This window comes from Macaca fascicularis, chromosome 12, assembly GCF_037993035.2.
Source record: "Macaca fascicularis isolate 582-1 chromosome 12, T2T-MFA8v1.1".
In the NCBI taxonomy this organism is placed as follows: domain Eukaryota; kingdom Metazoa; phylum Chordata; class Mammalia; order Primates; family Cercopithecidae; genus Macaca; species Macaca fascicularis.
Window position 1 is genome coordinate 57,470,385 of NC_088386.1, and position 15,031 is coordinate 57,485,415.

The following is a 15,031-nucleotide window of genomic DNA, read 5'->3' on the forward strand; positions in this document are numbered from 1 at the left end:
AATGAAAACATGAATGAAATAAGTGAAACTAGGCCGGGCGCGGTGGCTCAAGCCTGTAATCCCAGCACTTTGGGAGGCCGAGACGGGCGGATCACGAGGTCAGGAGATCGAGACCATCCTGGCTAACACGGTGAAACCCCGTCTCTATTAAGAAATACAAAAAAAACTAGCCGGGCGAGGTGGCGGGCGCCTGTAGTCCCAGCTACTTGGGAGGCTGAGGCCGGAGAATGGCGTGAACCCGGGGGGCGGAGCTTGCAGTGAGCTGAGATCCGGCCACTGCACTCCAGCCTGGGTGACAGAGCGAGACTCCGTCTCAAAAAAAAAAAAAAAAAAAAAAAAAAAAAAAAAAAAAAAAAGTGAAACTAGATCCCCTCTGGCTAGGGAGTGGAGAAGGGGAAACCCTAACTTCTCGGCTACTCCCCTTCCCCTTCCTACATGCTCCTAAGGTATAGAATTCCTGGGGCTTCATAGTCACAACTGGAAAACCACAAGTCTTTTTCATACATATTGGCTACTTTGTCATATTCAAATTCATCTTTTATTTCCTACTGTCTTTTATTTCTCTCCCAAAATACTGTTTTCTCTAACTGACAAGGAATAAACTTCTGAATGATTAAAACGCCAGGCACCTTGAATGGGTGAATGAAAGTCTACCACATGTTAACATTTTTTACAAGTTTGACTAAAAGACCTGTGACTGACCACATGAGAGACCATTCCTCACTGTTAGGAGGCCACTCCGCAAGGTGTGGCTACAGCTGCTGTCTGCTGATTGACATTGGTTGTGAGGGTTGCCTCTTTGGATCTGGTTCCTTTGCTCAAACCTGTCACCATATCTGTCTGCTGTGGACTGAGACACATTGCAGAAAAGATGTTTCCATAGAGCTATACTGCCCTTTAGCTCAGATTTGTCACCCCTCCACTTTAGCTGCCCATTTAGAGCTTCTGGTATCAGCTCCTTGAGATAAGGGGGGATGAACATCTCCTTTCCTCTTTGAGGTCTGGATATCCTTTGAAAGTGCTTCTCCCTTGCCTCTTGCCAGTAGGTGGATGATTATCTCCAAAAAGAGTCTTATGGAGTCACTGTTTGTGTCACTGCATTGGGTCTAAGCCTTAGTCTCAGGGTCCCCTAATCCACATGGCAGCTTTGAAAGAATAGGAAAGGGTGCTCCATCTGGTTTGACACAGCCTTGGAGGTGTGTGCCTTAGAAAATGGAGCGTGGTCTGGCTTTCAGCAGGGCACAGGCTGAACAACTGCACATGGCATCCCCGCCTGTTCCGTTCATGTATGCAAATGGCTCTTTAATTCCCTTTCCTCAATGGTGAGAGGGACTTTGATTTCACGTGATGTGCTTCTCTTGGTGATGTGGATTTCTCTAAATTCTTCCAAATCCAGACCAACAGTCACCTAATAATAAATCCTTTTCTTATTTGAGTTTTATTAAAAACTGCATTTTCTTCCAGAGGCTATAATTCTGGCCACCGTATCAGTGGCTATTTACCTGAAAACATGGACAAAGATCAAGGCCTTACTTGTTACACACTTTGGTCATTCCTAATCCTCAGTGTACTGAAAAGAGTCACTGATCCAGACTAAATGTGAACCGCTTTAAAAATATTTCCTTCTGATCCACTGAAATGCACAGGGTGGTGAAATCCTCTAAGGAATTGTCTCCTTTGTCTTTTCAAAAAGGATGGGAGGAAGACAGAAAGGGAGAGAAGGAGAGAGAGGGAGAGAGAGAGAGAGAGAGTGAGTGAGAGAGAGAGGAGAAAAGAAAAACAACCTGGGAAAGAAAAGTAAAAGATGGGGTCCAGAGGGGCAGCTGGGGCCTTGGAGGAAAATAGAATCTTTGAATGTATTCCTGCCAGAGACAAAAGCACAGGCTCATTTAAAAAACAAAGGAGGGCAGCTTTATTCTAAAGCCTGCTGTGCACCAAAAATAGGCACTTAGATTCAGTTCTCCACATAGATTCAGTTCTCCACATTTCGGAGGAAGCAACTTACCACGGTGGAGACAATTCAGTTAGTGCATTTGCCTCACTTGTATCCTGCCCACCTTAACTATCGCCCTCCCAAATAATTCCTCTTAGTAACACATTGAGAACCTTTAGCTCCCTGGTACTGGCAGTTTTAATGTGTCCATTGCCAGCAATGAATTTTGTGCCAAGAAAACCCGACTCCTGGCGTGGAAGGATTAAACAGTCCTCGGGTGCCATCTGTGCAGTGAAGTGAAAGAGTGACTTTGTGCACCCAGTGTGCGTGTGTTGCCATTGGCAGGAGGAAGTGACTTCTATTTACATAACTACCTCATGCAGCGAACACCTAAAGGGGGAGATGGAAATGGCCACCGCAGTGGGGGGTAGAGCTGGAGAAGAGGGGGATCTATGTGGGAACGAGGAGTCTATAGGAAAGACTGGAAATGTATGCAGGTTGAAATGGCAGACTACAGCCAATTATCCTATCTCATTATATAGGGAGGGCTGGTTGAAGGGGAAATACCCCATTGGCTGATGTTCTTTGAGGAAGTAGGGTAGGTGCCATGAACCTCCTTAGATGTGAGGGTTAGGGCTTGATCTTGTGCTTCCAGCCTCCACTTTTTAGAATATAACTTTTTAAAAGAACGTTTTGGATTCATCATCCACCATGTTCAAGTGAGGGATTGGGATCCGAGGCAGTTACACCTCTAATGTTTCAGGAACTTTCAGTATTTTCTAGGAGAAAACTCTTTGACAATCAAATTTAAGTAGTCTGGTGGGGTCGTTAACAAGAAAATTTGAACTGGAAAATGAAAGCGGCAATGGAGAAATTCTTGTATAACAATGTTTCCCTTCAAAAAGTGTTTAAATTAAATCAGGAAAGGTTTGGGGATTTATACTCCCTAAAGGGGAAGGCAAAGAATACAATGTTGAATAGCTTGTATACCTTGAAGAGCTAACAGTACTGAAGAGGGGAAAATTCAGTACAAGATACCTATCAGTTCAAGGTGGAATAAAATTGAGGATTCAGAGATATACAAGGAAACTATCAAAAGGGGATTCAAAAGACAATGCTACTCCACTGAGAGGGCTGTATACGTTTCTCAGTGGGTGGAGATGGAGGGGAAATGACACTCCAGGTGGAAGGAGCAGAGGGCAAAGGCACAAAAGGGAGAGCCACGGAAACATTCAGAGAACAGCAAGCATTCCAGACAAAGTGGGCTACTGTAGGAAGGGCGCCGAACACCTGGTAAAGAGTGAGGACTGGGCTTAGTCGAGTACACAAGAAGGAGCCATGAACATGTTGTGGGTGGGAGTCAGTCTCCCAGCTCTGTGCGCAGTAGACTGGAGTGTGAGAAGACAGGATAAGGGGAGACAAATCGGGTTATTGTTGTAAAAGGAGATAGGTTATATGACAATAGCAATGTGGTTACAAAGAAGGAAATGAGTGTCTAAAGCAGCTTATGGGAGGTGGAGGAGAAAGAATGGGAAGAATTGAGCCCTAAGTATTAAATGCGACCCTTAGCAGAAATGGGGACAATGTAATTATGGGACTTTTTTGTAGGGGTAGATGATCTGTGCATCTCACTTTGCAGATTGTTACTTTTCTATCTTAACTGATAAACAGACAGGAAAACCGTCATATAGCCACTAACACAAAAACATTGCTATCACAGCTCCCTGCACACACGCACACACACACAGACACACACACACATACACACCCCTTACTCATTAAGCTGAAAGTAATTGGTAAAACTAAATTGTCTATACTTGTCTTGCAAAACTAGAAACTTTTGAGTTTTACTGTGTTTTGATCAGATGACTTCAGCATCCATAGTAATAGTGATGACATCTTACAAAAACATAAGGATATTGCTCAGAGCAATGTATTAATATGAAGTCATGACACAGATGAGAAGAAATTGTGTTCTTAAGTTATTCTTACTGTTTTTCTTTCTCTTTAATTCACTGTCTTGGAAAAAATTGTGAACATTCTTTGGAAAATGTAAACATCATAGATGATTTACCTTGTCAGCTGTAAGTTTCAGGGTTTTAAAACAATTTTTTTCCAACCTAACATGACAAACAGAATCAGCAAAGTTTTGGAATGATCAAAGTGCCAGAAGGGTCCCTAGTACTTATGCTAGCACTTCCAGCTGCATCAATGTGGCACCAAAGACAATGCTCTGGCTTTGCCGTGGCATCTACACTAGCACATGGGGGCTGTCAATGATAGTTGCACCCACACCATATTTTAAATGCTATAGCCCATCTGCAGAGCAACCTGCCCACTGGTTCTCCCATCAGGCAACCAGCCTGTTGGATGCTATTCAGTGATTTAGGTTTAGGGCTTTTTAAGGGTACTGCCCAACTGTACCTACCTCTCACCTGCTTTACTTAAATCTTGTGTGAACAAAACCGTACATAATTGGCTATGAGTAAGAAAATTATAGTCTCATATATACATCTTATGATAATACTGTAAGAAATTTCAATATATAGCTAAAGGTTTAGAGAGTCTTCTGGGCTCTAAAGGAATACGTTGAATTTCTAATAGGTTTTCTAAACTGAAATTTTATAATTAAAGTAATTATCTGATGTTGCTTTGTATTTCTAAATGAATGCATATTGTGACCTATATAGCATACGATAAAGACTGTAATTATGCAGAATATAGTAGGGGAAGCTATTGGAGTATCTCTAAACCACCTGTGTTATTTCTTTTTAACAAGAATTTTGTTGGAAATAAAAATATATATTTTCTAGAATAGATACACTTAAGAAGGTTCTTAAACCACTTATAAATAGGTTATAAAATAGGCATAGGTCCTCATCTCTTACCCTGTAATGGTCAAGGTTGTCTTCTGGAGTTGGGAGACCCATGTAACGTTCTGTGTACACTGAATCTGTGAAAGAAAAAAAAAGTTTAATTCATACAATAACAACTTTTCTTGCTTTTAATGGGCCACTTCAGTGTTTCCATATGTCTTCACTCATGTATAGGAATATAGAGTTACTCTCAGAAGTATCTCTGTGTGGTTATGAACAAGGAAAAGGGTGGCTAAAGCAGCTTATGGGAGGTAATTTTTTACTTGCCTTGCTCATATAGCCAGAGATGCTAATTCCCAGCTCCCTGCATACTCATACCTTTCCACACTCAGCCCTAACCCATTCTCACTTTCCCCTTACAGTGGGGCAAAGGGAGATCAAACCAGATGATCTAAAATCCAATCAATAATCCACCTACAGGAAAGTCAAATGTGAAGTGCTAAGGGGTAAGGGATCTTAACATTATCATATGACCCTCTCAAAGAATTTTAGTTAGGAAGTCACTTAATGCCTCAATTGTGTTGAAATTTTTTGGTTATAATACAAGTATGTGCCCTGATTTATGATCATCTATTTCCTTTTGGAGACCCCTAATAATGTTCAATTACTAGTTGCTGATTTAAATCATATTTTATTTTGGGGGTCAGGCTGGAATTCACTATAATAAAAAGAAATAATTCAGTTATCATTTATTTGCTATATATCCTCGCATTGGCTCAGCTACTCCATCATAATGCAAGTTAAACATTTGTTTTCTCTCATTTTGTGGTGAAGCCTCAATTTTTGTGGTATAACAGTTGAGCATTGTGAAACAGATTACATTAATATCTGTCTGCTGAAATGACATAAGCTCTTTTATCTATAAATATGGTTGAAAAACAGGTTGCATAATTGGTTTGGTTATTTTGGATAGTTAAACATATTTTGCCTGATTTAAAAAAAATTAAATGATACATTATATATATTTGGCCTAAAATATCAGTAAAAAAAAAAATTATTGAGACCAAATCGCAATAAACTTTAAAAACCTGACATAACTGCTTTGAAAACTGCCTCCTTAAGTGACCAGATTACAGCTAAAAAGTCTAAGAATTTTATCTTGCCATTGTGCTGTATAGGTTAGTGGCTTGAATTTCACTATAATTTACAAGTATTTCAAAGCCAATTCCATTAATTTTAAAAGTGGGTATATTATCTAAATTCAACATTCTAACACTTTTTGAATGACTGGTATTGTAGATTAGAAACTACACTAATGAGTGTTAGTTGCTCCATATGTATACTTTATGCCATTTCTATGAAAGTCAAAATATTTTCCTCCAAAATTACTAACAGTGATATTTTATCATTTTGATTAACATGAAAACCGACTATATGTAATTTTATGTACTTAAAGGACACTAATATAAAAATAGAATATTTTTAAAGATACTTTGAAATATAAGATCTTCGTGAAATGCTCGTATCTTTTTTAACTTTAGTATTTAAATATTAATATCTCAGGCTGTATGTTAGATGGGGGAAAATGACCTTAAAGGGCAAAACACATTTTCCTCCAGGTAGCTGCAGACTTTAATTCTGCTTGTCATAGAACACAATACTCCTTTCTTATTTATGGTAACCAGGTTTACGTGTATAAGTAGATCTGAAATTTTAAAAATAACATTTAAAAAATACTGCACAATGCAATTGTAAACTTTTTAAAATATGCCTTAAAATACCATTTATGTATTCCTTTTGTCCCATCTTTGAATAAAATTGTTTAAATTTACACATATGTAAGAACTCTAGACAATTCCTATGTATTATGTTGGTCTATATACATTAAATGAAGTTTTCTTCTCATTTCATATTTTTAAACTTACAAAGATTTACTCCATTATTTTATTGACCACTAGAGGTCTCCAAAAACAAGCCATCCAACAGAACAATTAATATCAAGCAGAGAAATATTATGAAAACAAATTCATTGTGTGTAGATCAAATTATAACTATGCCCTCCAATTTTCTTAACAGAAAGATAGAAATATATTTCTACATTGGTTTATCTTGACTGGGAGAGACTTTAAGAGTCTTTCCTCTGGGTACTACCATGTTTCTGGATATAAAATATTTAATGAGCTATTCATCATCAACCATTCTTTTCTTACACTAGACAGAAGACTTCAGATGGGGTCAGAAGAGGTGCAGGAAAATCATTCATCTCCTTACCACCCCTGACTCTTCCCTCCTCCCTCATCTTCCATCGCTCACTCCCTCCCCTTTGAGAATTGCAGTCTTAGAGGTGTACGATGCCTTGCAAAATAATAGTCTCTTAATGACCAAGAGCATATTCTAGAGTAGCTTTCACCTATTAAGAGATAGTGAAAAAAAGAAACCAACCCTCCGATAGGTATTTCCACTGTTTCTCCTCTCCTCTTCCCATCCAAAGCCCTACTTATATTTGACATTTAATTGAAGGGAAAGAGATACACACTTCTCTCACTCTGCTAATATGTGAAACCCAAGAATCAAATTAGAGTAAAGATAAGGAACGATTTATCTGTAGAAATGTAGCATTGGGGCTGTTTTGAAATTTGGAAAACAGAATTTGTTGATAAAAAACCAAATGTGTAATAAAATATACCACCCAGCTTTGCACAATAGCAGAATAAATGAGATCATCTTATTATAGGTATCCAAAAAGAACCTCTAAGATGAATCAGCCTATTATTCGCTGTAAAAACACTGAAACTCAGAAAGGAATGGCTTTGTTACTGGCATTTTGAGGTCAACGCTCCGTATCTCTTTGTACCTGGCAGCAATTACATACCATAGTACTCCCACCGGGATACAGGCGCCACGGCTATTCCACACTTGAACACGCCGCTTCCCGATCCCAGGACCATTGAGGTTACGTACCCTCCATATGACTAAGGAATGGAAACAGTTATTTTTATGGAGGTAAAAGAATAAGGACATATGGTAAGCGAATCGCAGTTTCCACATTTCTCACATCTTTATATACTGTGCCTCTTTAGAGATAAAAAGCATGGTATAGGAGGCTTAAATTGGCCTTAATTGGACAGTATCTTTAAAGACTACACTTTCAGAGCCCTGATCCCTTTCTGGGTAGGTATACGGGGGAAAATATGGAAAATTTGCTGACCCTAGTGACTGGGTGGTACCAGTTATAGAATATTTAAAAACAATAACACGAAATCTTTACTGACTGATGCATAAGAAAAAGTCTCCCTCCTTTTTTCCCTTCCCTCTTCCCTCCCTTTCACTCCTTCCTTCTTGCTCTTTCTACCTCACCTCCCTCGCTCATCATAATAAACAAAGGTGTAAGCCTGACTCAGTGGAGATTCTGTAGGGTTACTGCCCAGAGACCTAAGACTTGATACATGTGATTTTCACCTCCAAATATGTATATACGAAAGATAAATTAACCTACTCTGAGTGATATTCACTAACGAATGCATACAGATTCATCAGTCAACTACTCACCCAGCCCCAAATTGCAATTCGTTTGTTGTCCACAAATCCCATTTTTGAAAATTGTCTAAAACACATGGAAAAAGTCCACAGATCAGTACTGCATTGTGTATAGAAAACTTAGATAAGGCACAAATGTGAAACCCTGCCATTTGTTCTCTGCTTCATTCTATTTGAGACTAAAAATTGCTGCCAGTAATCAAATAAACACCCAAGATAAATATCTATCATTTTAACCTAAGATCCAGATGAACATGGTTTACTTTCGTTGTTCATAAAAATTGTGTGTGTGTGTGTGTGTGTGTGTGTGTGTACGATTCACAGAAAACAAATCCTGGCAGTTTTTTTCACAGCTTTATATAAAAATTTGCAGCCCAGATGCACTTTTCTTTACATAATTGAATGTAAATCTCTCCAGATGTTTTTCAGTTTGGGAGAGTCTGCCCCTGCAATGGAGAAAGATAAGGGCATGAAAAACTTCTGAGTAGGGCTTAGAAATGTCTCTGGGCCCCCTACCTGAGAACTGAAACACCATTCTCTAAATAAATCCCTTCTTATGCTGGGTGTTGATTAGTTAGCTCAGCACCATGCACTCAATAAAAATAAATTTTTCCTTGATGGATTAAGAAGTCTTCTTTGCCACTAAACTGTGTTCAGAATTGGAATCCAGGTAAAGAAATAAGAAAAATGTTTTATGCACCTATTTCTTAATATTAGCCTGACATCAAAAGAAATTTTTTTTTTTTTACTTAAAAATACCTGATAAATGAAACTCAAATTTTTAGCATTGTGGATGGTTGCAGACCTTTGCATTAACCTATCTTGATTTTGAGAGTCTTTGTGTTTTCACATAATGATATATGTCCTAGGTTGCCCTAAGTTAAGCAGTGTTAGAAAAAAAATTAAAACCGTTTCCAACTCATCTTTTCCATGTAAACTTTGTAAAATTGAAGGAGGCAGACATACAGCAACGTGCACCAGATCATTCGTGTATAAATTGATCAACCTTTACAAAGTGAACGTATCCTTGAAATCATGGCCTGTGCATGTTATCAGAAGCCTCTAAGGCATTTCTCTCTTTGCAAAGGGACAAAAGGAAACGTTTTTCTTTTATTGAATTCCATAAAAATTTCACTGAACTTTTTTGCCTGGTTTTTATCTTTATATAAATTGGATCTTGTAATCATTCAACAGTATATGCGATTCATCCATGTTGTTATATGCTTAACTCTTTTTAGTTGCTGCAATAGTGTGTTCCACTGTATAAACACACTACTTCTCATTACTTATTTAACTGGGGTTGTATATAGTAGATCTTCAATTCTGTAATTTTAGGACTTTCGTTAGTCAGATTTGAGAGGCCCTGGAAACTATGCCCTCTCTCACAGGGGAGCAATCTGGATAGATACATGTCTATTTTTAAAATATCAAAGCCTCACTCTTGAACAAACGTATCCCATTTATTCTAAATCTCTAGTTTTTAATTGTTAAGGAAAATAGCTAATCATTAACTTTAGTGAAAGAGAATTTCTTTCACTCAGGAATCCCTAATAAATTGTCATCTCCTCTCTCCATCTACTTAATCATTCATGGATCCTTCTGCATTTCCTAGTCTATGATTTCATAACATCGTTTTCAACCACCCTCCCAATTATGCTTCCCCAGACATCCATGCTGTTGGTTATAGAAACTCAAAGTTACATTTCCCACATACCAGTTGAATGTAATTAAATATAAGAGTTGGAATGAGACTGGCTTCAAATCCTGATTCACCTTAGCAAGGTACCTAACCTAATAGTCTCCATTTATTTAATTAAAATATGGGGTAAGAAAACCCACCTTTCAGGGCTTCAGCGACAATGCCTGTAGGTAAAGCACTTCCCATGTAACATGCATATTATGAGTAACCATCATTCATTGTTAACATCTCTTGAGTCAGATCACATCTGTTTATAGTCCCATAAGTGAAGAGCACAAGAATGAGATGTGGTTCATACTTATCAGAGCCCTTATACATAGGACCGATGATGGCTATGCTCCACAATTTTCCCAAAATAGCAGAGTCACCCTCATCCAGACTGTAGGAGCTACTCCTAGGACTTCATAGTTGTCACTGCCTGTGATGTAAATGTACACTGAAGTCCTCTCTTTATTCTTGACTGTGAAGGAATGGGCTTGGCTTGTTTAGTCAGATGTTTACTAGGGTACATTTATCCCTCAGTTTGTCCCCGAGTCTGATGAATTTTGAGTTTCTGTTCTTAGAAGGTGGTAGGACATATGCCAACTCCCTTTCTAGAGTCTCATACAGAGATGAATTTAGGAAATGCTTTTTTTTTTTTAACTTCATATAAATCTATAATGTAATATATTTTTATCTAAACATAACATCTTCACTAAAACCTACCGTAAAGATAAAAGATTACAAATACATCCCAGAACACTTTAAATTATTTACACTTTACAGCTTTAAAATGTAAATTTTAAAGGGGAAAAAAAATCAGATGACCTTTGACTTCATCTCCTAGTCACTCACCTGGCTGCTTCAATTTGATCTTCAACTTCAAATGTTCCCAGTCTTCTGTTGATTGCATGCATGATCTTATCTCCTTGGTAACCACTTCCTCTGCCATCAAAGCTAGCTACTATAATGTTTTCTGTGCTTGCAAGGTAAGTGGCCCAGTTGAGTCTGAAGACAGCGTCTGCTTTTTGACTACACGGGCCTGCATACCTATGAAAAATACCAAATTGTTAGCTTTCATGGTTTTCCTGAATCAAATGAGGAATGCTTACATTTCTCTTCCCCGTGAACAAGAATTGTGCATTCTTCCCAATCATGAGCCTGAAACTGTGCCAGCCTATGGGGTGTCCAGAATGAGTCCTCTAAAACTTAGCAATACAACTACCATGGTTGTGTATTTCCTTCAAAGATACTTGTCAGTTTTGTCTTTGAAGATAGTTATCAAACACAGACTTCATAGGCCAATATTTAAAAAGTAAACATAATCTTGGAAATTAAAGAAATAATTTCTCTAATAGTTAAGAAAGGGCAGTTGTGTTATAAAAAAAAAAATGATGATGACAACAATAAATGCAGCTTTGGATATCTTTCCATCTCAGCTTACAAATACTCCTGGACTACAAGTTTATTTCCTTCTTTTAGGACTTGACTTCTGCATCATATACTTTGCATTTCCCATCCCATAGCACCCAGCACAGTCTTGCTCACAATGACTATAAATCATTGTGGAATGGATTGCAGTAAGAATGAATGCTAATATTTAAAACTTCAGAGGAAGAAACAGGTTGCATTGGAAAACGGGCATGTCATTGGGCATTCTATTTACTAGCAAGTTTAACTCCCTTGTATCTGCCATCTTCACAGGTTACAACTACCCTACACAGAGCTGTGTGCACAATCTCTGTAAAGCTCGTAAAGTGCTCTCTTTTCTGCTTGTTAATCAAGAGGAGCTCCTTATAGCTCATTTCAATTCATTTAAATATGTCATCTTTGCACCATCTACACGACTCCTGGACATGGATACTCTCCAATAGCTTATTCCCTCCCCAGCCCATCTCTCCACTCATCTGCTCACTGTCCCCCACACAGGATAGGACAAGTCCTGCTTACATACCTTTGCTAGTGTTTTCCTTCTACTTAGAGATGTCAGTCAAAAGAACTTTAGTTTTAAACAAAATACTATAACATTCTAACTTTAAACAGGAAAATGCATTCATGCATTTCTTGAGCAAGCAAACATTTTTTCACAACATGTGAAATGTCTTGCTCCTCTGAATTATATTAAATTTGGTAGATTAAGAGTTTGCCTTAATATTAGGTATATATCAAATTCCCTAACCCCAAGATTAAACAAGATTATTTTTTAAAGTAGAAAAAAAATATATAGACCTTAAAAGAGGAAAAGGAAAATAACTGAAAAGAAATATGTATTAAAGTTAGCATTTTTAAAAACCTTTTCTAATGGAGATCAAATCATTACTTACTAGGAAGTCAAAGAAGATAAAAATATCACTCTAAAGGACGCTTTTTTAGCATTGGAGCTGAAGCCTAAAACAAATTAGTGTCACGAATGAACTGACTTTATTTGCTACAATTATTTTACTTGAAAAAAAATCAGATAGTGCAACTGGAATTTTAAAATACCTGTCTTTTCCTTTCTTTATGTTTGGTTTTCATGAAACTGTGAATATAGTGCATCAAAGCTGTGTCTGATACTAGTATCTGTGTCCTCCCTTCCTCTCCCCACTTTTTTTTTCTTACTAGTAACAACAGAGACATTATGTCCCTGAGCTTCAATGTCTTTTCCGTATAATGGAACAACAGAACTTACTACATGGGCTTGTTGTGTGAATAAGGCAAATGATGCCAAGCACCCGGCATTCAGCAGTTCCCTGCACAAGCGTTGTTTCATTTTGTTTTTGATATAGGAAATGATGCAAGCCAGGACAGGAAGAGTCTGACATTATGGCATCATGGGTGACCGTAGGGCAATTTTAGAAAAATTAAAGTAGGGTGTATTCCTAATGATTATAAAAAATATTTTACAAAGCTGTCATATTTGGAATTCATATGAGTTCACATTCACTGTTGAAAGACTTGTGACTTCATAACTTTCTCACAGACTTAAAGTTTTTATAATGAACATTCTCCTCTATCACTTCTCTTCACCAAAAAAAGGAATAGAAAATAGCCGGCAGTAATATTTCAGGAACTAAAGGAAGAGAAACATGAGGCAGCCAGTGGGAGCTGGGGTAAGGGAACTGTAAAGACTGTTAATGGCCATCTCTTGCTTGTTAAAATGTCCACGAGGTTAAGGATGAAAATGCAGACTTAAGAAATCCTTTGAAATTCCCTTGGAGTTCAGAGAAGCAAAACAAAGGAAAATCTCTATGCCATTATGACAGAAAAGGAGTCTCTCTCTTCTGTATTAAGAAGATGTGAGAAAACACAGGTTGAGTTTTGTGGCTGTACAATGAAAGGAGGAAATAGTAAGCAGTGATTCAGGAAGAGGGAAAGGATGCATTTGGCTCCATTTTTCAGTAAGCTGCACTGAGAAAAATATATATGACTCAATATTTCTAAGTTACTCCCTTCTCTTGAATACTTACACATCTAATAGTAGAGGATATTTCTTGGATTTATCAAAATGGGGAGGCAAGATCATCTGATACCAAAATTCTAAACAAACAGAAAGATTAATTAGTGAGGTAAGAAAAATTATTAGTACAGGATTTTGTTCCTCACCTCCCTCAGTAGCAAGTCATTTCTAGAGTTTAACAATTTGTTAAATGAGAGTAGAAAAGGAAAATGAACTGCTTGGATTCAGCACATTTTTAAGATATTACAACATTTTCTTTCAGGTTAAAATACTAGTTAATGTTAAAACATAAAGTTGTTTCTAATGTATCTATTAAATACATTGGTGCCTAGTAAAATAAAAGTGCATCTTAGAATTTCTAATGTTTTGTTTTTATGATTCTGTTCTTTGGCATCCGATCTACTGATCTAGTTTGTTTATGGCTTATGTTCTAAGTTTTCCTCCAAAATGTTTTCCTCTTCTTGAATTTCCTTGAAGCTGTTTAGGATTTTTAGTTGGCCCCAACTCTATTTTAGAATTCTGATTTAATAACATTTTTGTAATTCTTATTGCCATCCCAGACCGCAAATCTGAGTTCCCATTTTCAGCTCTGCGTTTCACAGAATGAGATCGGGTTTATATGGAGCAAACTGTTGCGTACGTTCTGTATGATCTCCCACGGGTCTGTTTCATTCTCTGTGCTTGATTTAACATCAGTTTAATAAAATTTGTCCCTAAATAATGAGTCAGTTTCCTTTGCTCCCAAATAAAAGATGAGTTATAAAAGTGTTTTTCCACATTTAAATAAAATTATTCCAGATTCAGGAGATTTAAACTGTAGGCAAAAAATTCTTATCTCTAGAGCTATTTTTATCTAACATTTATCTTCCTTTTTGTTTATGTTTGTTACAATTATTTTACTTGAAAAGAAAAAAAGATTTGGGAGTAAAATACATAGATAGATTTATCTTCAATTTATATTTTGCTGACTATTGTCATGCCTTCTGATTAAATGTGCTTATAAGAGCAAAATTTAAGTCTCTATTATAATTGCAGTAGAACACCAAACTATCAGTTGACCATGATACTTTTAATGAATATGCAAAATACATCATTTGATCTCTGCTTTGTTTGAATTGGCATTAGTTGATGGGAAGGTGTTTTAGTCCCACTTTTTTGGAGATGTACACTCTTTAGTTTGGGGGTTTCTTTCTATTCAGAGTCACGCCTTCCCAGCTCCCTCCTCCCTGACCTACCTTTCATCCTTCCTTTCTGTTCTTTGAATGGCTATAACCACCTCCCAATGGGACATCCCCATCCCCACAGCTCCATCCTACATCCTGTCTCAAGTCATCCGTCTACTAATGTGGCTTCCCTGACCTGAAAACCTGCAGGGGTTCCCCAGTGTTCATGACTGAAATAGAATGTCACATCTCAGTATTCAGTGCCTTCTGTACCAGGCTGTCAATGTTAGCTCTGGAAAACTCTAAGCTCTTGCCCCTCACATGTGGCTCAAGGGTCAGTAGCACTAGCATCATCTAGAAGCTTATTACAAATGCAGAATCCTGGACCTTCCTTAACCCGCTGGGTCAGAATGTCCTTGTTAACAAGGTCCCAGGTGACTCACATGCACATTCAGTTTGAGTGGC

At 37.6% G+C, this 15,031-nt stretch overlaps 1 protein-coding gene across 21 annotated transcripts in view; it reads right to left on the reverse strand.

Annotated features, from left to right (window-relative positions):
- Positions 1 to 15,031, reverse strand: part of DPP4 (dipeptidyl peptidase 4) — an 83,054-nt gene that overhangs the window by 9,043 nt on the left and 58,980 nt on the right. For 18 of the 21 annotated variants that reach the window (XM_074009306.1, XM_005573318.4, XM_074009303.1 and 15 more), the window contains 5 exons: positions 13,414 to 13,483; positions 10,820 to 11,014; positions 8,299 to 8,353; positions 7,622 to 7,721; positions 4,822 to 4,886 (listed from right to left, as the gene is read on the reverse strand). In XM_074009306.1, coding sequence (XP_073865407.1) covers positions 4,822 to 4,886; positions 7,622 to 7,721; positions 8,299 to 8,353; positions 10,820 to 11,014; positions 13,414 to 13,483 — 485 coding nt within the window. The remainder of the gene's footprint in view (positions 1 to 4,821; positions 4,887 to 7,621; positions 7,722 to 8,298; positions 8,354 to 10,819; positions 11,015 to 13,413; positions 13,484 to 15,031) is intronic. The other 3 variants (XR_012421165.1, XR_012421163.1, XR_012421164.1) reach the window with 1 other exon arrangement.